At 43.6% G+C, this 27,578-nt stretch overlaps 1 protein-coding gene across 2 annotated transcripts in view; it reads right to left on the reverse strand.

The window, feature by feature from the left end:
- Positions 1–26,902, reverse strand: part of E2F5 (E2F transcription factor 5) — a 30,238-nt gene extending 3,336 nt beyond the window's left edge. The window contains exons 1-10 of one of the 2 annotated variants that reach the window (XM_075826055.1): positions 26,569–26,902; positions 23,921–24,030; positions 22,380–22,541; positions 19,994–20,037; positions 19,057–19,121; positions 10,370–10,613; positions 7,966–8,145; positions 7,439–7,483; positions 2,749–2,858; positions 2,045–2,162 (exon numbers count right to left, since the gene is read on the reverse strand). In XM_075826055.1, coding sequence (XP_075682170.1) covers positions 2,749–2,858; positions 7,439–7,483; positions 7,966–8,145; positions 10,370–10,613; positions 19,057–19,121; positions 19,994–20,037; positions 22,380–22,541; positions 23,921–24,030; positions 26,569–26,682 — 1,074 coding nt within the window. In that variant the 5' untranslated portion in view covers positions 26,683–26,902 and the 3' untranslated portion in view covers positions 2,045–2,162. Of the gene's footprint in view, positions 1–2,044; positions 2,163–2,352; positions 2,859–7,438; positions 7,484–7,965; positions 8,146–10,369; positions 10,614–19,056; positions 19,122–19,993; positions 20,038–22,379; positions 22,542–23,920; positions 24,031–26,568 lie in introns of those variants that run through there. The other variant, XM_075826053.1, reaches the window with a different exon arrangement.
- Positions 26,903–27,578: the final 676 nt, after the last annotated feature.

A 27,578-nucleotide genomic window follows, 5' to 3' on the forward strand; every position in this document is an offset into this window, starting at 1 on the left:
GGCCCCTTCAGTCAGCTGATAGGTGGAATAATATTAGGACACTGGGCAAGGCGGTTATAAAAACAGAACATGGACTAAAACTACAGCTCACGTTGCTGCGGCATGTTAAACTTGCAGCTATAATCTTTTATTTAGTCGCTATGGTCATCGGCGCCCTACTTTTCATTCAAGATCCTGCCAGCAAGTTGTGAAAAAAAAAAGGAACAGCTCATTAGGGGAATTTTGGGCTTCGATATCCTGCCTGAAGGTGGTCACAGATGTGAGGAAGAACAATGTTTTTTGTCAAGTCACAAGATTAGCTAAAAAGCTTAGATGACAATTAGGGTATGTTCACACGCACTGTTTTTAGATGTAATTTTGGCATTTTATGCCTCGAATTAAGCCTGAAAAACGCCCCTAATACGCCTACCCATTGCTCTCAATGGGAATTACAATGTTCTGTTCCCACGAGCCTTTATTTTAGGCGTCGCTGTCAAAATACGTCGCGTAAAATGATGGCTCGTCAAAAAAAAAAAAAGTGCATGTCACTTCTTGGGAAGTCTTTGGAGCCGTTTTTCATGAACTATGGAAAACGGCTCTAAAAAAAGGGCGTGAAAATCGCGAGTGGCTACAAAAATGTCTGAAAATCAGGAGCTGTTTTCGCCTGAAACCAGCTCCGTATTCTCCGAAGTTTTTGGTCACTGCGTGTGAACATACCCCAACTAGCACTTGCTCTGCTGTGGATGCCAAGAGTCACGCTTTGTTTTTTTGCCATAACCTGGTGCTGAGCATAAAAGTATATGGCCAAATGCACACGTATTATGTGCAAATCTGCAGCGTAATACAGTCCTAGCAAAGTAAATTATGTCAACTCTCATCTACACTTTACAGATTTTATTTTTTATTTTTTTTCTGCACATAAATTGATCTGCGGCACAAATTTTAAAGTCTGCAGCATGTCAATTTATCTTGCTTTTCCGCTTGCGAATTGTATTTATTTTTTTAAAAACACGCAAATCCGCAGCAATAAATCCACAACTATAGCCATAACAAAATGTAAAGACACAAAAAACGACACTATAAAAGGTGCACATTTTACCTGCGGTTTTGATGCACTTTCTGCACCAAAATCACGCATTGTGTGCATGGAGCCTAAAAGGGCAAAACCATTAAGGCTAAATGCACATGTTGCAGAATTTGGTGCAGAAAATCCACAAATTGCATTTGTGCCGTAATACAGGTGCATTTTAGCATCCGTATTACAGCCACAATATCTGAACCTCCTGTGGTTCTACTGACCCAGATTTAAATCACCATTGAATACTATCCTATTCACAATGGTCCACAAAAACAATATGAAAAGTTGGTCCCCTTCTCCCCACTGGAGATCTGCTTTACCCATCCCTGCCTGACATAAAAGGGAGCACTGTGGTCATCAGTGGTATTCTCCCTGAGGCTGGATTCACACAAGCATGTTCGGTCCGTAAAGGATGGAACGTATTTCGGCCGCAAGTCCCGGACCGAACACACTGCAGGGAGCCGGGCTCCTAGCATCATAGTTATGTACGACGCTAGGAGTCCCTGCCTCTCCGTGGAACTACTGTCCCGTACTGAAAACATGATTACAGTACGGGACAGTTGTCCTGCAGCAAGACAGGAACTCCTAGCTTCGTACATAACTATGATGCTAGGAGCCCGGCTCCCTGCACTGTGTTCAGTCCGGGACTTCCGGACGAAATACGTCCGTCCATTACGGACCAAACATGCTCGTGTGAATCCAGCCTAACAAGAAAAGGCAAATTAAAAACAATCTTCGATGCGCTGACCTTCCAGAATCACCCTAATTTGTTAATCAATGAGAAAACAATCATTGAACTCTTGAACTATTTAAATCTTAGCATTTTAAGACCAGTGAACTGAACAAAGTAAAAACTATATAGAGCAAGTGAAGGTTTGGTAATTATTCCTATAGTCTTTGAGAGTAAACTTTTCTTCTGTTTGCCACATTCCGGATTTCCACATATTTGCAGCCTTCTTACGCGAAAACATGATTATATTTACTCACTTCACATCTGAACGTGCCATCCTGGAGAAAGCCTACAAGTAGACGGGACTGCAGACACGTGGCACACAGGCCAGGTCAGTGCTATATGCGATCAACTGCAGCGCGTATACAACAATGGCTGGAGACATGACAGAGGGCAAACAAAGAATACGTTTTGGGGTCATTATGAAAATTGACCAAAACATCTCCCCCAAACGTGAAATAAACTATTGCAAACTGTACAGAAAACATTCAATGGGTGTAAAAAAAAAAAATGACTGAAAGTTGCAGATAGAGGGAGGGGAAATCATTCTGTAACAAGGATCTGATCAAGGCAAATCAAATATGTGTTTATTCCATTTAAAATCCCGGCTAAGTAAGCATCCATCTACTTACAAGTTAGATTTGGCTCCTGTTTGTTAAACCGGCAAAGCCCCCCTCCCCCCCCTCTAAATAAAACAGTCAGCCCTGATGTCAGGTCACCTTTAATAAATTCCTGCAAATCACCAGGAGTTTGGGCTGTTTTATAAAGACCTGGGTTAGTCGGTGAAGAAAATAAAGGCTTTTGTTCTACAAACACATCCAGTAATAAGAAACATGTATTTATAAAATCAACTTCACTGTACATTAAAAAAATTATATAACTCCAAGTGTAAAAAAAAATAAAATGACGCTACTGTAAGGCAGACGGAGGTAGACAGAAGTCCAAGAAGTGGGAAATCAACCTAATAATTTAGTATCTGCACATCAAACAGATCACACACTCCTTCACTGTCATCCAGATTAAAATTGTAGTCATCCCCGGGTGTTGGAGAAAGTCGCAGGAGTGGGAACACTGAAAGGAAGAGAAAAAAATAAATAAATAGGTCACAAGAGAAATGCTATAAACACTAGTTCCATATTATTAACCGAGGGTTCTGCATGCGTGTTCGGTCACATTAAAAACACATGGTTGCTTCCTTCCAGAATCTGCGTCCCCCGCCAGTGTCCAGTATTAGGATATTTTCAGAGAAAACACTGATTTTTAGCCGTTTTTTGAAGCTGAAATGTTTTGGTTTTTTAGGCATTTTGAGCGGTTTTTCCATAGACCATGAAAAACAGCTCAAAAAATGCCCCGTCTGAACGTTTCCCCATTAAATTCAATGGGCAGATGTTTGTAGGCGTAATACGCCTCAAAAACACAGCGTGTGAGCACTTATAGCTCAATTTAACAGGAACTGCCAGAAGGCAACAGAAGCCGGTTTTTCCCCCAACTAATTGGGATAAAAATATATAGAAGAGTACAACTCTTCAAAAAGACGAACCACATGTAGAGTTAAAATGACACTATAATCCAGCAGAGTAAACTCCATACCACAGCTACCCTACAGTATCGTGGCAGCTGTAGCGAGGGTGTAGACGGATAACTGTCGATCAGTAACACTTACACCGCATCTATAGAGTCTGCTCTGTTCATACTGACTGCCTAGGGATCACATGGAGCTAAAAACTCAGAAAAGCACCCCCCCCCCCCCACCCATGATTCACCGCACAAGCAGTGAAACTCTACAGATCGGTACAATGCAATATAACCGTTACTGATCAGTTATCCGTCTGTTTATACCCTCCATACGGTTATGTAGCGGTGGTATCGAGTTTTCCCGCTCTGCCAGATTACATTGTCATTTTAACTCTACGGGTTTCATCTTTTTGGTTAATTTAATAAAGATTATTATTGAGTTGTACTCGTATTTTTATCTAGATTAGTTAGTTGGGAAACAAACCGGCTTCTGTTGCCCCCGGCAATTCCTGTTAAATTAAAGTGCATCTATTGCCCGCCAACTATCTGGGTTTTCAGTAGATTAGCGATTATAGTTCAGCACCATTTACCTAAACAGGACCGCGCTGCAATACCAGACCCAACCCATAGACACCATTTGTGTAAGGTAGCCGCCATACCCCTTTTATAAATCAGTACATTTTCGACAATGAGGCAGACAACCATGCAAAATGTAAACTCTCTGTGGCATCCAAGTCAGTAAACCGGTTGCATTCTGCTTCTTACAGTAGAAAGTATAAATCCCATACAACCCCGAACCTTATATCACTCCTAGCGGTTTATGTGATTTACTATTATTATGTTATTGTAGAAGAAATTGTACAGTTGGGACCTTTTATTGCAGATTATGTCCCATTGGCCCATGATTGACAGCAAACAGCTTTCCTGCATGCACAGACACTTTGTTTGCCCTGTAGGGTCACTGCAGGACAAATTGATGGGAAACCAATAACCATCTCAATAGGATGGTAGGTAACGAACTAGTTACCAATTTAAAGAGGCTCTGTCACCAGATTTTGCAACCCCTATCTGCTATTGCAGCAGATAGGCGCTGCAATGTAGATTACAGTAACGTTTTTATTTTTAAAAAACGAGCATTTTTGGCCAAGTTATGACCATTTTTGTAGTTATGCAAATGAGGCTTGCTAAAGTCCAAGTGGGTGTGTTTAAAAGTAAAAGTCCAAGTGGGCGTGTATTATGTGCGTACATCGGGGCGTTTTTACTACTTTTACTAGCTGGGCGTTGTGTATAGAAGTGTCATCCACTTCTCTTCAGAACGCCCAGCTTCTGACAGTGCAGATCTGTGACGTCACTCACAGGTCCTGCATCGTGTCGGCACCAGAGGCTACAGTTGATTCTGCAGCAGCATCAGCGTTTGCAGGTAAGTCGATCTTACCTGCAAACGCTGATGCTGCTGCAAACGCTGATGCTGCTGCAGAATCAACTGTAGCCTCTGGTGCCGGTGTCCTCGCTCGTCTGACACGATGCAGGACCTGTGAGTGACGTCACAGCGTGATCTCTCGAGAACACGCTGTGTGTCTGCACTGCCAGAAGCTGGGCGTTCTGAAGAGAAGTGGATGATACTTCTCATCAGAACGCCCAGCTAGTAAAAGTATTAAAAACGCCCCGATGTACGCACATAATACACGCCCACTTGGACTTTTACTTTTAAACACACCCACTTGGACTTTAGCAAGCCTCATTTGCATAAATACAAAAATGGTCATAACTTGGCCAAAAATGCTCGTTTTTTAAAAATAAAAACGTTACTGTAATCTACATTGCAGCGCCGATCTGCTGCAATAGCAGATAGGGGTTGCAAAATCTGGTGACAGAGCCTCTTTAACTACATCCACATGACCTAGTAAGGCATATGAAAATGGGCTGTCTAAAGCAGACATCTCCGTTACAAGGGGTATTCCAGCCCCAAACATTTCACCTATCCATTGTACATACATTTGTTGGAGCACGCTATGTCGAAAATATTTACAAGGACCCGAGTAGGTCGCGGGAAGTCATTCAATACAAAATGCCAAAAGGCAAGAAAATAATTGAGGTAGCATCAATGTTAGGTTTTTAACCTGAATGGGAAACTTTTAGGGCCTGTTCACATCACGGTTGCCCTTCCGTTGAGGGGTTCCGTCAGGTTAATCCCTCAACGGAATGGCAAATGGAAACCTATGCTTCAGGTTTCCCTCACAATTGAACTCCATGGTGATGGAAACCTAGCTAATAGTTTCCGTCCGTCACCATTGTGACAGGGTTCCGTTGTTTCGGACGGAATCAATAGCAGTCGACTGCGCTAATTATTCCTTCAAAACGACGGAACCCTGTCACAACGGTGACCGACGGAAACCATTATCTAGGTTTCCATCACCATGGAGTTCAATGGCGAGGGAAACTCAAGCATAGGTTTCCGTTTGCCTTTCCGCTGAGGGGTTAACCCGATGGAAACCTCCGACTGAACCCCTCAGCGGAAACGAACTCTGATGTGAACACAACCTTTGCGATGCAAAAAGTTATATACTCATTTTCATTGCAGTAGAATGGAAATTGGGGAATTTCTGCCTTTTGGCAATTCGTTTTGAATTTGGAAAGGTTGTTCTCTCTGGAGGGAGCAGTCACTGAGAGGTCATGCTGGTGCGTAATGACAGCAGCTCCCTGGCATGGAAAAGTTTCATGAGACTCGTGGGGATTTGGTAAGCCCGAAGCAGAGTGTGACAAGCTAGAAATGTTGAGAAACAGACAGCGAAACTAAGAAAACATTGGTGGACCATTGCAATAGGGATTTGGAGGAATGCATCGCAAATTTAAATTGAAGAAAGGTACTCTTCATGTTCCAGTAACGCGACCACTGATAGCAGGGATTTTACGCGAAACCTCCAAACCCAGTGGTTGCCCTTCAAATCCAGGAGGGGCCTGACTGATCCATCCTTTTCTGTGGACTGAAGAGATTAGAGTAGGACCCCTTGAAACCGTCCCAACTGAGCAACTAGGATGAGAACTTCCTGGGAATGAGCAGAAGTGCGAAGCAGAGTAGACAGAAGGAAAAAAAAAAAAACACACAACCTGGAGGAAGGGTTGAGAATTCAATCTTGTATCCTGTTGACACCACCTTCAAATCCGAGGTGTCACCCACATGAGTGAACCAGGTCTCCTAAAAGGAGAGGAGTTGTTCCCCTACTCTGATATCAGACGGGAATGGGGAGAAGACATCTTCATGCTAAAGAGGTGGCTTTTGGGGCCCTGTAAGCTTAAGAGGAAGGGCATCTGGAGTCGCTGGGGTGGCTCAACTTCTGAAGAGAAGAACTTCTGGAAATGCTGGGAAAACACAGAAACCTCCGGATAGAGAGAGAGAGAGGGCTGTGAAGAACACAGACCGTTCAGGCAGAAGGCAACTCACACCACCAGTAGTCTCAGAAATAACTTAATCCAAACGGATCCAACAAGAGGAAGGCCAACAGGGACTTTTTTGGAAGCCTGATCGTCCACCCAAGATTTCAGCCACAACGTTTCAGATAGCTAACAGATGAGTCATTTCAATTCCTATGCATTGGCTTGACTCAAGGAAGGCCTCAAACAAGAATCTTGAAGCGTGAATAACCGGAGAAGAGAGAACAGCGATATCCTGCTGTGGCGCTCCCTGCCTGCCTAATGGAAAAGGTTTGTCGAAGGTGGACAACACCTTCAATAGTTACAACGTTATATCTCAAATTTAATAAGCTCTAAGACTACGTGCACACGTTGCGTAATTTGGTGCAGAAAGAACACACCAAAACCGCAGGTAAAATCTGCACCTAATAGTGCTTTTTTTATGAATTTTTAGTGCGGGTTTTACATTTCAATGCAAAAATAGGTGCGGTTTTATACTGAAATGGTGGGTTGTTTTTTTTTGTAACCAGTTAGATAAAATTCAGAAGCAGAAATGCAAGATAAGTTGACATTCTGCCGATTTTAAAAATACGCACTGCAGGTCAATTTGCATGCAGAAAAAATCTGCAACATTTACTTTACAAATACGCTGGTGCGCAATACGCATATTGTGCATTTTGCCTAACCATTCAAATTAACTTGCAAGGTAGAAAGGTAATACGTACCATCAGAAGACATTAGTTCATCAATTAAGTCTCCACTTAGATGACCTTAAAAAAAAAAAAAAAAAAAAAAAAAAAAAAAAAATCAAAATAAAAATTTCACTTTTTTTGGTATACATCAGATGCTGTTTGTGTCAAACTGTAATTACACTCCCTCCATTTATAAAATACTTTAAGGTCTTTAGGGTACCCACACATGGCAGATTTGTTGCAGATTTTTCTGCAGCAAAATCTGCATGTGATGCGTGGATTTACCATGGATTTCATCCCTTCAGATTTTACCCGTTTCAATGTAAAAGTGAATAATCATGCTGTGGATTTGAAAATCTTGCTGCTCTGATTTCTATGTAAAAAAAATGTTCCGCAGCATGTAGGAGGCTTTGTGAAATCTCATCCCCATGGCTCGTACGGTAATCCGCTTTGGATTTTCTGTGCGCAAAACCGCACAGAAAATTTGCAGCATTTCTATCTTGTGTACAGGGGCCTTAGGCTATACAGGAAGCCTGAGACACGAACTAGTAACTACTTACCTTCTGCATCATCCAGTTTTGCAATGTCAAATGCATTCGGCTTAAGGATATTATTAACATCCAATGGAAGGAAGTCACTGGAGCTGGCAGTAGATGTTGTCAAATCTGTTGTGAGGGAGGGATATAGGAGGGAATCTGGAAGCTCACCGAAACTGCTAACAGTTGTGTTTTCTTGCACACCTATAAAAAAAATAAAAAAAAATAAAAAAAAAAAAAGACAAAGAACCAATCAAGGGTAAGCAGAAAAAAAAAGACAAAACTTTTATAAAAAAAAAAAAAAAACTTGTCTCACAACTATGGCAGCATATGTTAAAGGCTATGGAAACATGTGACAGGGGAAATATTTATTGTTATACAGGTTAGTGGTTACTGGGAGATAAAAAGTTACACTAGGTTTGCAACCTGCAGCTCGTTTCAGTTTCTCACGTGGATGTCTATGTCCTAGTAATACTGGATGTGACGTGTGTGCAGGATGCTGTGGCCTTCCCTAGCTCTCACGCGTCAGTCAAATTCCTGCGCGGATTTGTTTTTCTAGAAACCCTTAGGCCTCATTCACACGGCAGGGTTTCCCGGCCGGGTGCCGGCCGTTCATAAATCGGCCGGCACCCGGCTGCATTAGGAATAATAGACCCCTAATGGGGCTATTCACACGGCCGATTTTTTGACGGCCGGGAAAACCGCCCGTCAAAAAATAGGACATGCTCTATTTTCGCCCGGGTACCCGGCCGCCCGGCTCCCATAGAAGTCTATGGGGCCGGGTAATACCCGGCCATCACCGGGATGTGTCCCGAGTGACGGCCGGGTTTTCCGGCTCTTGCGCTCTATCTCCTCCTCCTCACAGCGCAGAGTGCATGTGAGGAGGAGGAGTTGATGCCATTCTGACGAATGGCATCGCTGTACACGGTGTGGCAGGGCCGGGGTGTACAGCAGGTGGAAGGGAGCGCTGCGCTGGCTCCCTTCCCCTGCTTGTTAAAAGCGCCCTGGCCCGGCGACACCTTTGATGGCGCCGCTAGCAGCTGCAGCAGCTGCTACTGCTGCTACTACTGTAGCGACGCCACTATAGCAGAGCAGGGAGGTATCTCCCCGCTCTGCTATGTGCTAGCCGCACTTTAGCTCCTTGAAGGAGCGGAATCCCCGTGTGTTCGGGGATTCCGCTCCTGGACAGAGCGCTTGATGTCTCTGTCCATATCTGGGCAGTGACATCAGGGGAAACTCCTGAAGCGGAATCCCCGAACACATGGGGATTCCCCTTCAGGAGTTGCCGATGATGTCACTGTCCGGATCTGCCCGGCCCGGCACGGATGCATAACTTTATGCAAACCGGCCGGGCAGAATGGCCGATTTTACCGGCCGGCACTCGGGCTCGGACGCGACCCGGTCGTGTGAATCCCGCCTTACACAGCGCGTGTGAGCACTCTCCTGTGTTCACACAGAAACTGAAGTTGTGTGCAATCTCTCTCCTCTATCTAGATGATGCTGTTGTGTTGCTTCTCTATGTCGCTGCCTGTCTGATTACCTCCCTTTTCCTGCAGATTCTGCTGTGCGTTCTCCCCTTTTTCTACACGGATGCCTTTGTGATCTACCACCTTCCCCTGGCAGATTTTTGGTGCTCTCCTTTCGCTCTAATACAACTTACTCTGCTGAGCACAGCCTCCTACTGTTGCTGCTGGTATTACTAACACTAAGGGAAGTGAGGGGGCACCTGGGAGTGCCATAAGCGGTGTCATGTAGGATCTATGTCAGACAGAACCACAGCCAGCTATGCACAGAGGGTTGAACAGACCCTATGGCAGCAAAATGGTAGGAAACTTTTAAAGAAAATGAAGAGTTACTTAGTTCTGCATTTAGGAAGCAAATGTAGAATAAAAAATATTAATATAAATAATATATATATAAAAAATGGTGTCCATAGCCTTTAATTTGAAATTTTGGATCCTATTTATTCATTTTTTTTAACAGATTCAACAGTATATGATGGAAAATTATAGAGCAAGTCCTGTCCTACAGAAACTTCTCAATTGCACCCCAGGTTAAGTCGTCTAGAGATCTTATGAATTTATAGTCTGAACAAGGTGCATGGGAATCTCATGCCCATAGCGCCTGCCGTCAAGGGATGGAGCTACTAACATTCCTTTGAATAGCCATATGTAATACTACATTTCTCCTGCAGAGGCCACTGCAGGCGCAATTAGCAGCCAACAGAAACTTCCTGCAGCAAGTTTTGTAAGTTAAACATATTGTAACTTAAGGGACCACTATTTCGTTTCAGCCAAATGTGTGCCTGTACATACACCGGTAAACACATTTTCCCCTGGTTTATACTAAATCTACACCTATAATATCTTCCCTATTTGTTTATATCCTGCATAACCATTTGCAACAACTATATATCAGATGTACTCACTTGCGCAAGATTCTTCTGAAGCCTTATCTGGATTCTCCTCTGTCTGTTGAGGTTTCTTCAGTGTGGACGGCTTCTGCATATTGGACGGTTCAGCCTGAATTTGAGGTTGAGTGATGTCATCAGGTGGAGGAACAGGAAAAGCGACAGGCTTTGAGGCACTAGATTCCTTATTAATCAGAAGTACATTGATGGGCCCAGAACTGCTTTTCAAACTAATTTGGTACTTTTTCTGTCCCTTTTGGCCCTAAAAAAAATAATTTGCATTAAGAAAGTGAAGTTGTGTTGATGCATAAATGACATGACAACTAGGATGCTTTGCAGTGTGGCACCGCGATCGTGTTGAAACCCTGCAGGCCTGGGCTATCAGAAGCCTAGATGGTCATCCAGAAAGAAATCGAATTTCAGGTCCATGGATGCCAATCTCTGCGCAGCAATTCTGAATTACGTTCAACTACAACCATTCTAACCATACGGTGTCAGTAGGATAGGAGTCATGATTTACTTTCTCCTTCACACCAACTGTTCATGTAGAATCAATCTCCTGCTCATTGTGGACAGGGCGTCCGGATATCAGAGTGTTATTCCCCTGATGAAATGCAATGATGAAGCTTCAAGTGAAACCACAGAAACAAGATCATCCATCTCGCAGGACACCTGACAAGTCATCTTAATACTCAAGGTTACAGATTAAATCTTGGGACAAGAAATGAGCTTTGGTATAAAATAAAACACTTTTCCCTCCTCCTGAAAGCGGTGTGGGGATTCTTATTTAGGTTTATTCCCTGCTCACAAGGAACTCGTCCAAGAGATGGGAGAAGGAAAAAAGCTTCTCGTCTCATTTCTGGGATCCATTCAGCTTTTCCCAACACATTCATGTGTGTGGTGTTCACCCCGAACGCCATATTTGTTAGTGTATGTGCTACCGAAAACTAGTATAATCCGTGGCTAAATCTGGTGTAATCATTGCCTTAAAGCAGGGGTCAGGAACCTTTTTGGCTAAGAGAGCCGTAAACGCCACATATTTTGAAATATAATTCCGCGAGAGCCGTACAATATGTTTAAAGGGCCATTGACAGATCAATCGCTCCAATGTTCACTTAGTACAGCAAGGAATGCTCCTCCCTGCTGTATAAAGCCACAACTGGACTGAAACAATGGTAATTAGCAGTAAAAAAATTAAATAAATAACTTACATTGTGAGCTTGCGATGCATGACATCAGTCCAGCAGTCTGGCTTCTTCTTTTTCCTGCGCATGACTGGAAGCTGGCATTCTTCCCACCTGATGTTGAGAGAATGCCAGCTTTGAGGCATTCGCAGAAGAAAGAAGCTGGAATGTTGGACATGTCACACAACGCATTGTCAGTTATGTCAATTATCTATTTTATTATTTTACAGCGAATTATTGTTTAGGTCCAGCGGTGGCTTAGTGCAGCAGAGAGGAACAATCCTTTGTGTACTAAGTGACCGCTGGAGCAATTGTATCTGTCAGTGGCCCTTTTAAAAGTGTTGGTCTTACAGAAAATGAACAAAAAAGAGAGGCTCAGACCCATCTGGGAGACCTCCAGAGCTGTAATAAAGCGCTCAGAACAGATTTTTGCCCTGATAGTGGTCCTTTAAATCAGTTTCTTATGCCCACAAGAGATTAATTTAAAGCCCCCAAGAGTGTAATATGGGTGGCAGATGTTTTTTAAGGCCATATTTTTATTTTTTTTGGGGGGGGGGGGGCTATATTATGGATTATGTGGGATTATTTTCAGGGGTGAAGTGGGAAGGGGGGGTTGGTGGGACACACTGTATTACACAGCCCCTTTATTGATGCAGCTCACTGCTGCTGACCATGAGGCTGTGTAACAATTTCCATGTTATAATGTTCACCTTCAAAGCAGCAGCACAGCCAGGGGTTTCTGGAACGTCCAAGGGAGACACAAGGGAGGAGGCAGATGCCGCTTCACTAGGGGACGCAGGTGCGTGCTTGCAGACGGCGCGGCTATGCAGGGAGTTATGGGAAATGTAGTCCATGCTCCCTGCCGCTCACCACTGCCGCCAATGCTTATCAGGCCATCAAAGAACTACCGTATATGTCGGCGTATAAGACGACTGGGCGTATAAGACGACCCCCAACTTTTACCCTTAAAATATAGAATTTAAGATATACTCACCATTTCGTGCAGGAGCGCTTCACTATGGCCATCGGCGGCAGGACCCAGGACTCTCTGTCTCTTTGAACTCGCGCATGCGCAGATAGGCGAGGTACATGATGGGGTTAATTACTATTAATGTGAGGAACATGGAGGGTAAATTCATCGCACCTCACGCCTCACATTAATAAGTGAATGAAAGCCGTGTTTATTTCATTTTTTTACAGCGTACACATCATAAATGATGCAAAAACATTGTTGTCCGCGCCATTACTGAATGTGTGTATTTTATGTATTGAGACTTATTTTAATGTTTATTGTAAAAAAGGTGAAGGTGTATATTTTTTTAAAAATGTAACCATACTTTGTTTTTACTTTATTTTTAAACTTTAATGTACTGACATATATCAGATATGTGCCAGTACATTAGCCTGTGGACAGATAATACACAGGCAGTTGTTAGGACATACTTGGGTATATCCTAACAACAAGAGATATGGTCAGACAGCCCTGGGGTCCGTCAATAGACCCTGGGCTGTCTGCCCATATATGGTATGGCCCTCGATCGCGTCACAGGAATTCCCTGTGATGCGATCCAGGGGCATCCCCCCTTCTCACTTTCCCCTGAATGCTGCAGTCAGCTGTGATCGCAGCATTCACGGGAATAACGGCGGAGATGAGAGGTTCTCTGATCTCCGGCGTTATAGAGCGGGGCTGCGGCTGTGTAATACAGCCATTGCCCCGCTCCTGACAGGAAGTGCGCGCGCGGTCAGCATGAGGAGATGCGGCCGGCGCTGCACTAATGAGCGGCAGTTCAGGCACTGAAGACAACATGGGGGTGCTTTGTAGCGCGCCCGCCATGTTCTGTCTTCAATGCCGCAGATCATTAGTGCAGCGCCGGCCGCATCACATGATGCTGACCCCGCGCGCATATGTCAGGACTCAGGAGCGGGGCTGTGGCTGAATTACACAGCCGCAGCCCCGCTCTCATAGTCATGTGTACTATACTGAGCTGTGCGGCTGCAACGTGCATCCCTCCCATAGACAGGTAGGAGCCCTGTCTGCGAGCCAGATACGGCCATCAAAAGAGCCATATCTGGCTCGCGAGCCATAGGTTCCCGACCCCTGCCTTAAAGGGTTACATAAATCTGGCTATTAAGCTCACCCCTCTAAAGATATACATTTTTATAATCCCCTTCCTTTATCCCAGCGGTCGTTTTCTTGATATTCTCTTTGTCGCTGTCAGTCACTCTTTGTTTGTAGCTCGTTGTCTACGGATCCGGACACCACCATTTACCTTTAGCGGTGGCCGCGCTTGCACAATGAAATCCTCCCCGTCCTTAGGAGAGGATGTCATTTCTACCATGAACGCGCATATCGGCGCATTAGATGCTGGGGCGGCCACCAGTCGTGAGGAGACACCAGCGGTCCGCTCCAGGTACTGCATGTTAGACACGCACAACTGTCTATTATGCTCAAATATTATATACAGTGGACAGTTTAAAAAAACATCAGCTGTTCGGTGTATCTAAGCAGATAAAATGTCGTGCTTAGATACATTTGACAATGTGTGAAATATTCTCAAGGCAACTGTATCTAAGTATAAAAGATTATATGCTTACATACACGACCGGATTATTTGTTTTTGGGCCAATGGTGGCACGTGTCTGAACGCATCGTTATGGTGGATGTGAGCGGTGCCAAGTAGCAGTAAGAAGGAAAGTGACGGTTCCGTTCAGATCTTCGTGGGAACGTCTTAGGTGAGGTTTTTTTTTTTTTAATTATATTTTATGGTTCGCCAGGTGCGGATGCCAGACCGGTGCCGCGACTAGACTTATTATATGTTGGGGGGAGTGTAGCTTAGCGAGAGGGGGAGAAGTGGCTTTCCGCAAGGGGGGGGGGGGGAAAGAATGTTACAGAGAAGGGTGCCAGGGTGTTGCAATTCACAGTGTGTTCGTCCCAACCAGGCTTACCATGCTTGGTTGAGATGAACATTCTCCCGATGCTGCTAGAACTACATTAGCTAGCAACGTCAAGAGTGCGCAGAGCGGCTTGATTGACAGAGCCGCTCACGCCCCTTTTTATAAAAGAACCAGCTCTAGCGGAGTTATCAAGTTTTAAAAAAATTATTTTTAATTTAATTTTCAGCTTAGTCTGCATAAAAAAAAAAATAAATAAATAAAAAAATTCTTTGACAACTTGGTAATAACCCTTTAACCACTTCCCGCTCCTGGACGTACTATTAGGTCATGGTAACTATATCGTCCGCGCTCCATGACCTAATAGTACGTCTCGGGAGTAACGGCCGTTTCGTCCGTCTTCCCGACACATGCAGGAGATGTGACAGCTGTTGTCTTGTTCAGCAGCTGTCACAGCTCCTACAGCGGGGACCGATCGCTGTGTCCCCGCTGATTAACCCCTTAAAAGCCGCGTTCTATAGAGAGCGAGGCTTTTTAGGGGTTAAGCTGCCATCGCCGGCCTGCTACGCGATAGCGGCCGGCGATGGTGACTATGGCAACCGGACACCAAACAATGGCGTCCGGCTATGCCATAGACGGAAGCCTAGTGGGTCCTGACAACGTCAGGACCCACTATGCTTGCTGTCAGTGAGTAGCTGACAGTTCTAATACACTGCACTACGCATGTAGTGCAGTGTATTAGAATAGCGATCAGGGCCTCCTGCCCTCAAGTCCCCTAGTGGGACAAAGTAATACAGTAAAAAAAAAAAAAGTTTAAAAAAAAAGGTGTCAAAATAAGAATAAAAGTTTTAAAAGTAAAAATCCCCCTTTTTCCCTTATCAGTCATTTATTATTAATAAAAATATATAAACAAACAAATAAACTATACATAATTGGTATCGCCGCGTCCGTAACGGCCTGAACTACAAAATTATTCCGTTATTTATCCCGCACGGTGAACGCCGTAAGAGAAAATAATAATAAACCGAACCACAATCACAATTGTTTGGTCACTTCACCTCCCAAAAAATGGAATAAAAAGAGATCAAAAAGTCGCATGTACCTAAAAATGGTACTGATCGAAACTACAGTTCGTTACGCGAAAAATAAAGTCCTCGCACGGCTTTATTGATGGAAAAATAAAAAAGTTCTGGCTCTTAGAATAAGGTAACACAAAAAGTGAATGATTGTTTACAAAACGTATTTTATTGTGCAAACGCCATAAGACATAAAAAAAAACTATAAACATTTGGTATCACCGTAATCGTATCGCCCCGCAGAATAAAGTGAATATGTCATTTATAGCGCACGGTGAACGCAGTAAAAAAAAAAAAAAAAAGAAAAGAAGAATAAAAAAAACAATAGTAGAATTGCTGTTTTTTAGTCACCACGCCACCTAAAAATAGAATAAAAACTGATCAAAAAGCCGCATGCACCCCAAAAAAACTACAATGGATTCCTCAAGGGGTCTAGTTTCCAAATTGGGGTCACTTTTGGGGGGTTCCCAATGTTTTGGCACCACAAGACCTCTTCAAACCGGACATGGTGCCTAATAAAAAGGAGGGCTCAAAATCCACTAGGTGCTCCTTTGCTTCGGAGGCCGGTGCTTCAGTCCATTACCACACTAGGGCCACATGTGGGATATTTCTCTAAACTGCAGAATCTGGGCAATAAGTATTGAGTTGCGTTTCTCTGATAAATCCAATTGTGTTGTAAAAAAAAAAATGGTATAAAGAGGATTTTCTGACAAAAAAAAAAAATGTAAATTTCACCTCTACTTTGCTCTAAATTTCTGTGAAACACCTAAAGGGTTCATAAACTTTCTAAATGCTGTTGTGAATACTTTGAGGGGTCTAGTTTCTAAAATGGGGTGTTTCATAGGGGTTTAATATATGGGCCCCTCAAAGCAACTTCAGAACTGAACTGGAACCTAAAAAAATAAATAAATGAGGCAATACTTCGCTTCTTACATTATACTGATAATGAGCCATGCCCACCACGAGATGACCCCAGTTTTGACCGTTTGTATAAACGGAGACCCCTATTAGACCGTTCCAGTGCCCGGTTTTCCCAAGCATACACCCCCGAGAAGTGTATTTCTATTGATGAGACCTTGGTAGATTTTAAAGGGAGGGTTCAATTCCGCCAGTACCTGCCGGGTAAGAGGGCAAGGTATGGCGTGAAGATGTATAAGCTGTGAGAGTGCATCAGGGTATACCTACAGATTTAGGATATATGAAGGAAAGGCCACCCCCAAACCAGACTGCATCCTGGACTACAATAGGTACATGGGGGGGATGGACTTGTAAGATCAAATCCTGAAGCCCTACAGCGCCATGCGGTGTGGTATAAGAAGCTGGCCGGGCACATCATACAGATGGCATTGTACAATGTGTACGTGCTACGTCGATGTGCAGGCCAGACGGGAACTTTCCTGGAATTTCAAGAGGTGATTATCAAGAACCTAATCTTTAGGGACCAAGAAGGGGGGGGGCACCCAGTACTTCTGGAAGCGGGGCCACACACATCGTACCAAGGCGGCAACACTTTCCAAGAGAAGTTCCCCAAACTGGCAAGAAGGGAAAAAGTCAAAAGAGGTGCAAAGTCTGCTATAAGAGGGCGATAAGGGATGACACAATATATCAATGTGACACGTGTCCCGAAAAACCAGAGCTCTGTATGAAAGTCAGTTTTAAAATTTATCATACATCCCTTGGTTTATAATTGACCCCAATTTTACTTACCCTGATGCACTCCGCACAGCTTATCCCCCCACGTCTTTCCCCTCTGAGCCCTGCTGTGTGCCCAGGCAGCTGATAACAGCCACATGTAGGGTATTGCCATACCCGGGAGAACCCACATTACAGTTTATGGGGTGTAGGTCTCCGGTCAAAATGCTCACTACACCTCTAGATGAATGCCTTAAGGGTGTAGTTTTTAAAACGGGGTCACTTCTTGGGGGTTTCAACTGTACTGGTACCTCAGGGGCTTCTGCAAACATGACTTCGCACTAGAAAATCCCCAGTAGGCCAAATGGTGGTCCTTTCCTTCTGAGCCCTCCCATGGGCCCAAACGGCAGTTTATCACCACAAATGGTTGTTGCGGCACTCAGAACAAATTGCGCAACAGAATGGGGTATTTTGTTTCTTGTGAAAATAAGAAATTCAGCCAAAACTACATATTTGAAAAAAATAATTTTGTTTTCATTCCCAGCCCAATTCAAATAAGTTCTGTGAAAAAACTATGGGGTCAAAATGGTCACAACACCCATAAATGAATTCCTTGAGGGATGTAGTTTCCAAAATGGGGTCACTTTTGGTGGGTTTCCATTGCTTTGATACCTCTGGGGCTCTGCAAATGCGACATGGCACCCGAAAACCAATCCAGCAAAATCTGGACTCCAACAAACATATAGCGCTCCTTTCCTTCTGAGCCCTCCCATGGGCCCAAACGGCAGTTTATCACCACAAATGGGGTATTGCCACACTAAGGACAAATTGGGCAACAAAATGGGGTATTTTGTTCCCTGTGAAAATAAGAAATTTTGATCACAAATGACGTTTTATTGGAAAAAATGACTTTTTTTTTTCATTTCACAGCCTAAAACTATGGGGTCAAAATGGTAACAACAACCATAAATGAATTCCTTGAGGGGTGTAGTTTCCAAAATGGGGTCACTATTGGGGGATTCCTACTGTTTTGGCACCTGAACACCTCTTCAAACCTGGCATGATGCCTAAAATATATTCTAATAAAAAAAGAGGACTCAAAATGCACTAGGTGCTTCTTTGCTTCTAGGGCTTGTGTTTTAGTCCACGAGCGCAGTAGGGCCACATGTGGGACATTTATAAAAACTGCAGAATCTGGACAATACATATTTAGTAGTGCTTCTCTGGTAAAACCTTCTGTGTTACTGAAAAAAAAAATGAATAAAATTGAAATTCAGCAAGAAAAATGAAATTTGCAAATGTCACCTCCACTTTGCTTTAATTCCTGTGAAATGCCTGAAGGGTTAAAAAAAACTTTCTAAATGCTGTTTTGAATACTTTGAGGGGTCTAGTTTTTAAAATGGGGTGTTTTATCAGGGTTTCTAATACATAGGCCCCACAAAGCCACTTCAGAACTCAAGAGGTACCTTAAAAAAAAGGCTTTTGAAATTCCTAAAATTATGAGAAATTGCTGTTTATGTTCTAAGCCTTGTAACGTCCAAGAAAAATAAAAGAATGTTCAAAAAACGATGCCAATCTAAAGTAGCCATATGGGAAATGTGAACTAGTAACTATTTTGGGTGGTATAACCGTCTGTTTTACAAGCAGATGCATTTCAATTCTGAAAAATTCTATTTTTTCAAAATTTTCTCTAAATTTTGCAATTTTTCACCAATAAACACTGAATATATCGACCAAATTTTACCACGAACATGAAGCCCAATGTGTCACAAGAAAACACTCAGAATCGCTTGGGTAGGTTTAAGCATTCCGACGTTATTACCACATAAAGTGAAATATGTCAGATTTGAAAAATGGGCTCTGAGCCTTAAGGCCAAAACAAGGCTGCGTCCTTAAGGGGTTAAGATGATCATACACTCACCATTTCTGGAATCGGAACTTCTAATTGTGTGCCGGACGGAGCCTGAACGGCCAGAAGCGTGTCACCTGTAAAGAGGAGAGGACATGTAAAATAAATCATCAATTCAAATTATCACTAAAAACTGGAACTCCCTATCCAGGAGACCCCTTAACAGCGTGTGGTCTTCAGAGTCAGGATTATAACCGGGCCTTCTGCTGCATGTGTATTTGTGCTGTAAAACATACCGACGGATCAGGTTTCTTTTTAGCTGGGGCTACACGCAGACTTTTGTAGTCTCAACTTGCAAATTTTCTCTTGATAGTTTAGTGTAAAAACAGTGAAAACTGCATGTAGACAACTCAATGTATTCCTATGAGCTGGAGCGGTATGTACCCCCGGACCAATGTTATCCTTTAAGGCTCTGTTCACATCTCCATTACAGAGTACGCCATAGTTGCCGGACGGAACGACAACCCAATAAAGCCAATGGGTTCCATAGGGCGCTGTTGGTTTCCGTCATTCGACTGATCTTGCAATTCCGTTTATCAATTTCTATGACAGAACAGAATGACAGAAGAGTTCACGCAGATTTGAACAGAGCTTTAGCAGAACTTTATATCCACTCCGGCATTTGTGTGTGGTATTGTCGCTCTCCTAGAATGTAAACCCACAGATGTATGAACAGATTGTTCTTGCCTGCCCAAGGCACTAAAGCCTACTATCACTGCAGACCCATCACAAGCCCTCCAACTAAACAAAGCCAATGGTAGAAGGAATCTTTGAAGTAACCCAAACAAATCCCTCAAAAACATGAGGAACGTGAACTCCAGCTTAGTAAATCTGTATACGCCACTAAACGGACCACTAGATCTACTTCCAGCCCACGAAATAGGTTTTATTATTGTGATGTAAACAATCTTGTTCTCCATTATGTGGTCATTATAAAACACAAACTTACCATTAAAGCAATTGCAAAGATCATCGTGGTTTACAAAGGAAAACGTATAGTTGTGTTAAGGAATACAAAAATATATATCTATATAGAGCCCTCCTCCAGTTCAGACCCTTCATTCTAACAGTAGAGGTGCCAAGGACAAAAATAGACTGCCAATTCCGGCAGTCCAATAGAGTATGAATGGAGCGGCAACGCACACGCACTACCGCCGCTCTATTCCTTCCGGGGACTATCCCTATTCTCTTGATTGGTGGGACCTCCAGCGATGAAACACTTATCTGTCCCGTGCACAGGTGATAAGTTGAGGTGTTGGGATAACCCCTTTAAGTAATCTAAAACAGTGGTCATTTAGCAAAACAGTCTTTCACCTACAGCAACCAATCACTGGCAGCTTGAATTTTCCAGAGCGCTGCACTCTAAGGGCATGTTCACACACACTGTTTTCAGACGTAATTCGTGAATTTTACGCCTCTAAGTGCGCCTGAAAAAACTGCTCCATTACGCCTACAAACATCTGCCTATTGCTTTCAATGGGTTTTACGGTGTTCTGTTCCCACGAGGTGTAATTTTACACGTCGCTATCAAAAGACGGCGCGTAAAAAGATGCCCGCAAAAAAGTGCATGTCACTTCCTGGGACGTTTTCGGAGCAGTTTTTCATTGACTCCATTGAAAAACCAGCTCCAATAATGTCCGTAAAATACGCAGTGAAAAACGCTAGTTACAAAAACGTCTGAAAATCAGGAGCGGTTTTCGCCTGAAAACAGCTCCGTATTTTCAGACGTATTTTTCTAAGCCGTGTGAACATACCCCAATTTGATTTGATGAATTTTGAGGGGCATACAACTTATTTCATTTTTTGGGAGAGAAAAAAAACCCAAACAATAAACACAACAATTGTGCATAATGAATCTTTGTCCTGCGGTGTTCCCCTTTTCAGGTTAAATAACACAATATTTTAAAAGTTTGGACTTTTACGGACAAAGCTGTACCAATTTTGTTTAGATAGTTATGTGAATTTTTTTTTTACTTTATTTTTAAAATAATGTTCTAAAAAATTCCTCCTTTTTTTAGTCCCCCGAAGGAACTTCTGAATGCAGTCGTCAGATCGCTCACGAAATACACGGCAATAAATATGTATTGCAGTGTATATGGTTTTTCAGTGCTCAACTCTGTAGGCTTAAAGGGAACCTGTCACCAGCATTTCACCTATTAAACCAGCACAGCCTAGTGGTAGTGGGTGAAAAATAATTTCTATATAACCTATAATTGTCTTCTTAGTCGGCTCTGTAGCTTTAGTATTTAGCTTTTTAGTGTTCCCACACCGTATGCTAATGAGCAGAAAAGAGTCAGATCTTCATTTGGAAAGAGTCGTATCTTCATTCCTCAAGTCTTTCCAAGTTTACTTCGCCTCCTTACTTTTGATTGACAGCTCCTCGCCTTCCCCCAGCACACAAAATCCTGCGCTTGTGCATTGATGTCCTCTTTTGGTGTGTGCGCACAAAGGGACACCGCATAATTACGATAAAAGGCGCAAAACGTTTGCTGACCGATATTTACAGTCGGAAGAGGAGTTTAGGAGAGGGGATAAACGGCAATTAACTTTTGATAGCAGCGGCCAGTGAGGGATAAGTAAAGTTCAATAGGTGAAATGCTGGTGACAGGTTCCCTTTAATAGTAGGACACGGAAGGTGTATCGGTTGGCACTAAGGGGTTAATAGTAGGACACAGAAGGCAGATCTGGAGGCCCTCACTAGGCCGTTCAACACCACATCATTTCCTAGCTGGGGCACAGAAGTACCCTATCTTTCTGTCTAACCACTCAGATGCCATCGTCTCTATTGAATGTGGCATCGGTTGGGGGGGGGGGGGTTAAACACCTGGGAATCTGAGTTATATCTGATCCTAGCTGTGGCAGGGAGGCATCAGCTGTATGAAAGAGCCATCTCTCGCTGGGAATAGTGCTGGCTCAGCTCTGGGGAGCCCGTGCCATATTTAGATGGCGCATATCAACCGTTGCCAAGGGGTTAAACACCATTAATGAAGCTCCCCTATGTTTCACAGTTAGTCCTCAATTACCCCCACAGGTCAGGATTTTCTTAGTATTACGCAGGTGATCTAATTATTGTCAGTGCAACAAATTGCCACATGTGTTCTCTACTTGGGATATCCTCAAATAACCTGTTTGGGGCTACGGGATAACTAGTACGGAGCCATGAAGCCTCCGTGCACTGCCGTACAGGCTGTCAGGTGCCTTATACGCGAAGCCATTAGATTCCCCATATAATATAAAAATTGTTGTGGCCAACGGCAATCTCAGTAATTTAGGGAGTATTCGCTCACACAACGCATACTTTTATGGTAACACGAGAGTGCAGTTAAAAAGGATATCTTTGATTCTCGGAATCGTCCATAACATTATTGATACTCTGCTGCAGCCACACTTTCTGTTGGTCCAACTCCTTCTCTTTTAGCTCCAGATCTCCAATTTCTGCTTTAAGATTCTTCAGTCTATCCAGGATTTCTTTTGTGTTGCAGCCGGCGCCTACACCCCTTATAGAGAAAGGAAATAACCCAAGGTCACAGTAGTAGTGAGCACAGAAGTTAAAACGTAGTGGTATATGGTTTGCACTAATCTGTATTCAGTGGAGCACACAATTGCAGTAGAGAAAGTCCAACAATCCACTTAAAGTCCACGTACAAGGAATATGTGTGATGGGGCTACACGCTGTATCGTCTGAATGAAAGTTCAAGAAAAAGTCTAACCATCCCTCATTGTGAGACTTTCTGGAGACCGTGTGTTGAACTTTCATTCAGACGATACAGCGTGAAGCCCCATCGCACATATTCCTTGTACATGAACATAGACATTGTCACATAATATGTAAATAAGGATATTGCAGGAGCTTTATGAATCCTAAAATGGCTGAAAAAGCATAGTCAAAATATGAATAATATTTGCAAGCATAACCAACTACTCAGGTGAATGAGTGTCACCCATGAGAGCAGACTAGTGTGAATCCTGCCTATGTGAAACTCCAGGGAAAGATGCCCCCGGTAAGGGTGTTCATATACCGTGAAATTCCTTCAACAGGGCATGAATGGGGCTTCGTAGGTGAACGTACGCTGACGTTTTATTCAATGTCCATTAGGCCAACGAAAACCGCAGAGCGCTGTACTCTGCTGCTGCCGTTGGGCCCATAGACATTGAATGGGGTGGCAGCACACGTGCGACCGCTGCTCCATTCAAAATCCTGCTCTTTGGGATTGTGCAGTGAGGAGGATAGAGAGTCGGGGGGGACCACGGTCCTAGTGATCGGTGGGGGTACCAGTGGTGGGGCTCACAGTGATCATATATTATCCTAGGAATAGGGGATAAAACGTGCTTAGTAGGTAAACCCCTTTAAGACTCAGGATACAGAGCCTTCAGGTAGATCAAAATAAAATGGTGGAATCTAAAAATTTGTCCTGTCTGCTCAACTTTGGGATTTCAGATTTTTTTTGTGGTTCTGTGCCATCAAAAACTGTACATACACACAAATTATATATATATATATTTTTTTTTTTTTATTTTATTTTTTTTTTTTTTTATTATTAAACCTGAATTGTGGTATAAAATGATTGACAAGGGTCAATAGTTACTCATGACTGCACTTTGACAGCTGAACGAGAAGTCTAGGGTTGAAAAGGCAACTGTACAACTATACACCGAGAATCATGCACAGGTCCTATTCTAACTAATGGGACCCATGCACGATATTCGCTGGGCATAGTGCGGTTGCCTTGGCAACTGTACGTACCAGCCAGCGCACAATTGCACATCTCCATACCCAATGTCAGATGCGGTGGAAGAGTAACATTAGAGGAACACTTTAATGTAAACTGCTGGGACACCGATTTCACACTCCCTGACAAACGAGATCTATTCTTACTTCCACTGGATGCTGTTCTTTGACTTCTTCTCTATCAAACCAATTCCCTCCAAAACGTTAGTGATATCATATATTCTGCGCTTTTGTCTCACAGCCAGGGTATCAGCAGCCTGAAAAAGAAACATGGTAACTGCAGGTTAATAAAAGCCGAAAATAGATTCTGGTTATTCTTGTAAAATGGCCTCTGAAACAGACAGTTCCTGGGCAACCGAGTATTTCAGGTAGCCGACTTATAAACGATTCTAATGCTGCTTCATAGATGTAGGACCTTCCTGGCTACAAAGTTTCTTGCTCTGGAGAATTAGCAGGTCCATGAATTACACGAAAAAGCCTTTGATTTGAACAGGGACCATGTAATGCTTAGTTTCTCCTGTGGTGGCGCTGCTGAAGGGAGCTCATTATTTGTAACAAAGACAAGTAGTTACCTAAGGTTTATTCTATGGGTGGAATTTGTCAACCTTTTCACAGAAGATTTTTGTGAAGAAAAGGTCGGAAAAAAAAAAGCTCAAAAGACTATACGCCACCCTTGCCACTTTTGGACAAAAAGGGTCAGTCACCGCGGCCTGACAAACGTTTTTTCGTTATTCTGTTCTGTTTATATGTGAACACAGAAAACTGGCATAAAATATAGCAGAAATCCATGGGGCTGCAAACATACAATGGAGGATCTAGACTACAAAGCAAAACACTGAAAATCAGTTACCCGAGAAATTGTGGCAGTTTGTGTAGTGGAATCCAAAGCAACAATAAAGTATATTACAAAAATCACAAATTCGGCCATTTTTGCCAGACAAAATAGCACAGCATGTTCTCGATTTCACCCAGCAGAGTGACAGACACCAGTCGGGCGCCCTACATTTCCATCATGTGACTGCTGCAGCGCTTCACTTTTTCCTCTTTCTTCTGCGGCTACGACGGAGAACAGAAAACAGGATTCAGATGTGACTAGCCTCCGTCTTCCTTCACATCTGAACCTCCATCGCAGATTCCAACACGGGGAGATTCAGGCAGCACATCCGCACATGCTTGAGAGGCTCTGAGGAGCCGAAACACCACACGGGGGAATAAAAAGTCATTTTTTTAATGTGATGCCGGAATCTCCCTTTGTTGCCATTGTGTTGGGACGGTTGGATCCAGTCCGGTTGGGCTCGCACTCCTACTTTTATGACTTATTCTGGTGCGGTTACCTTTTTCATTTGTATCGGTGTTTCCATCGCAGATTCCGTCACAGTTGACAAAAATTAAGTAAGCGCTGCATACAATAAGACGACTGACTGACGCCACTACAAGTCCATGGGGTCTGTCGTGCAAAAGATCCGTCACTACGTTAATTTTATTGTTCTGCTCCTATCAGAACAATGGAATTGACAAAGAGGTGAACAGAGCCTTAAGCAATGTTCACGCTGGTGTTGGGCTCTGTTCACATCTGCGCTGAAGCTTCCATCGCAGATTCCCTCATGTTTGCTGTACCTATTAAAGTCAATGGATTCCATCAGGCGTTGTCGGTTTCCCTCATGTAAGAGATCCGGCGCTCCCGTTTTTTCGTTATTCTGTTTATATGACAGAATGAAATAGCGCAGATGTGAACTCAGCCTCAGTTCTTTTCCGTCATTTTTCGAAGGTCATAATAGCGTAGCAATAACAAATCATCCATCATGGCCTTTATTTATGCTGTAAATATGGAGGACATGACGCAGATGTGAACAGACCCTTACGCCCCATGCACGGAGCTTGTACAGTAACACGTCATATCGAGTACTGAAGACTGGTCCCCCAACTTACAGGACCATTATTGGCGCTTTTCTTTTAGGGTCGTGATCCAGTGATTTGCAAACGCCAATCCAGCGGCAGACTTGACCTGATGGAGGTCTGTCCGCATGTGGTGATACATTACCCGCCTCGGCAGGAGAAGCTTCCACAAGCAAAATATGGATTCTCCTGCGTGTGAAGTAGAGCATGACCAACGACGAAGTACAGAAGTGACCAATACAGTAAGTCGTACGTTCACACAACTTATTACCACACCTGCAAAGTATAGTCCCAATTTCTTATTCAATATGTACGGACGGGTTTCAGGGGGCACCACCTTACATCTTCTAGAAAGATCACCCAAATACGTGGAATAACTTTGTAATTACATTGCATCGCTCCGACCCCGAGTTATGAGGCAATGTTTACACCCTGGGGGGAAAGTTATCAAAATTGGTGCAAAGTTAAGGTGGAGTAGTTGCCCATGGCAACCAATCAGGTTCCTGCTTTCATTTTGTAAGACACCTCTGCAAAATGAAAGGTGGAATCTGATTGGTTGCTATAGGCAACTACTCCACTTTTCCTTAGCACTAGTTTTGATCAATTTCCCCCAGTGAATTTAACAACGCCATTCCCAGATTCGTCCGTTTTGCATGCGGCTTTGATACAATTTAGTCACACTTTTATTCTGCAATGCATCGTCTCACACTACAAAAAAGTTGTAACGTGACGAGTAATTTGTCTCCCATTGAAATAAATAGGGTCGCAGATAACCAAAAGCTGCAGACGAGCGCAATCATTATAAATGCATCCCGACATCATACGAATAATCCATAGACATTACACGGGCCACACGGACTGACATGACATGAGGCCCGGGCAGTGCACCTGTCACTCACCACTTTCAGGTCCAGCACGCCGTCTTTTGCTTCCTGCAGAAGTGACACGAACTTGCTGGTTAGGAGCCCCAGACTCTTCTCATGTCTGCTGGACACCCCCGCCGGCTCCGCCATATCCACTGCCCGTGATACCGGGGGCAGGCGTCTGTAGCCCACCCCCCTCTAACTGGTAACACCGGGAATTCTCCACGCAACACGCGGAGCACCACGAGAGACGCGATTACACGGGAAGTGACGTCTGGTCGCAGCGTTGCCCTGGAGACAGAAAATTGAAGGAAAAGATGGTACCACACGGTGACATATTTAAGGGAGCCAGGCCCTCGTGTGAATCCTGTACGGCCATTTTGGATGAGGGCAAGACTTCAAGAGTCCTGCCGTGAACACAACGTGAGAGGCATTTACAACCTCCATATTGTTGAAGCAGACAAATATCGGTCGCTTCATTAATAAGAATCGTTCCAGATACTGTATGATGTATTTTTTGTATGTCTATGGTTTCCTAATTCCAAAATGGCCTGCGGTCTACACAGTGGCTTTCGCTCTATGGTAATGACGTCGGACTGGCTCGACCAATCAGTGTCTAAGGGCAATTGGGGAAGCTGTCATCTATTGGACGAAGCAGAGAACAACACAGAAACACGTGTTCTGCAGGATGTGAAGCGGCCACGTGTCCTAATATTACATAACTGGTTTATATACTAAAGTGAAGGTGTGCGCTCCAACCTGTAACCCTCTGGTTCTTATAACTACGACTCCCTGCAAGCTGTGCCTGGCAAGACTTACTAAGGGCCTGTTCACATCAGCGGCAGTGTTCCGTTGATGGGTTCCGTCAGACCTTTCCATTGGAGGAACCCATCAACGGAAAGGCAAACGGAAACCATAGCTTCTGTTTTCATTACCATTGATTTCAATGGTAAGGGCCTGTTCACATCAGCGTTGTGGTTCCGTCGGGTGAACCCCTCAACGGAAAGTCAAACGGAAACCTTAGCTTCCGTTTTACATCATCATTG

This window comes from Rhinoderma darwinii, chromosome 5 (genome assembly GCF_050947455.1).
Source record: "Rhinoderma darwinii isolate aRhiDar2 chromosome 5, aRhiDar2.hap1, whole genome shotgun sequence".
Lineage (NCBI taxonomy): Eukaryota > Metazoa > Chordata > Amphibia > Anura > Rhinodermatidae > Rhinoderma > Rhinoderma darwinii.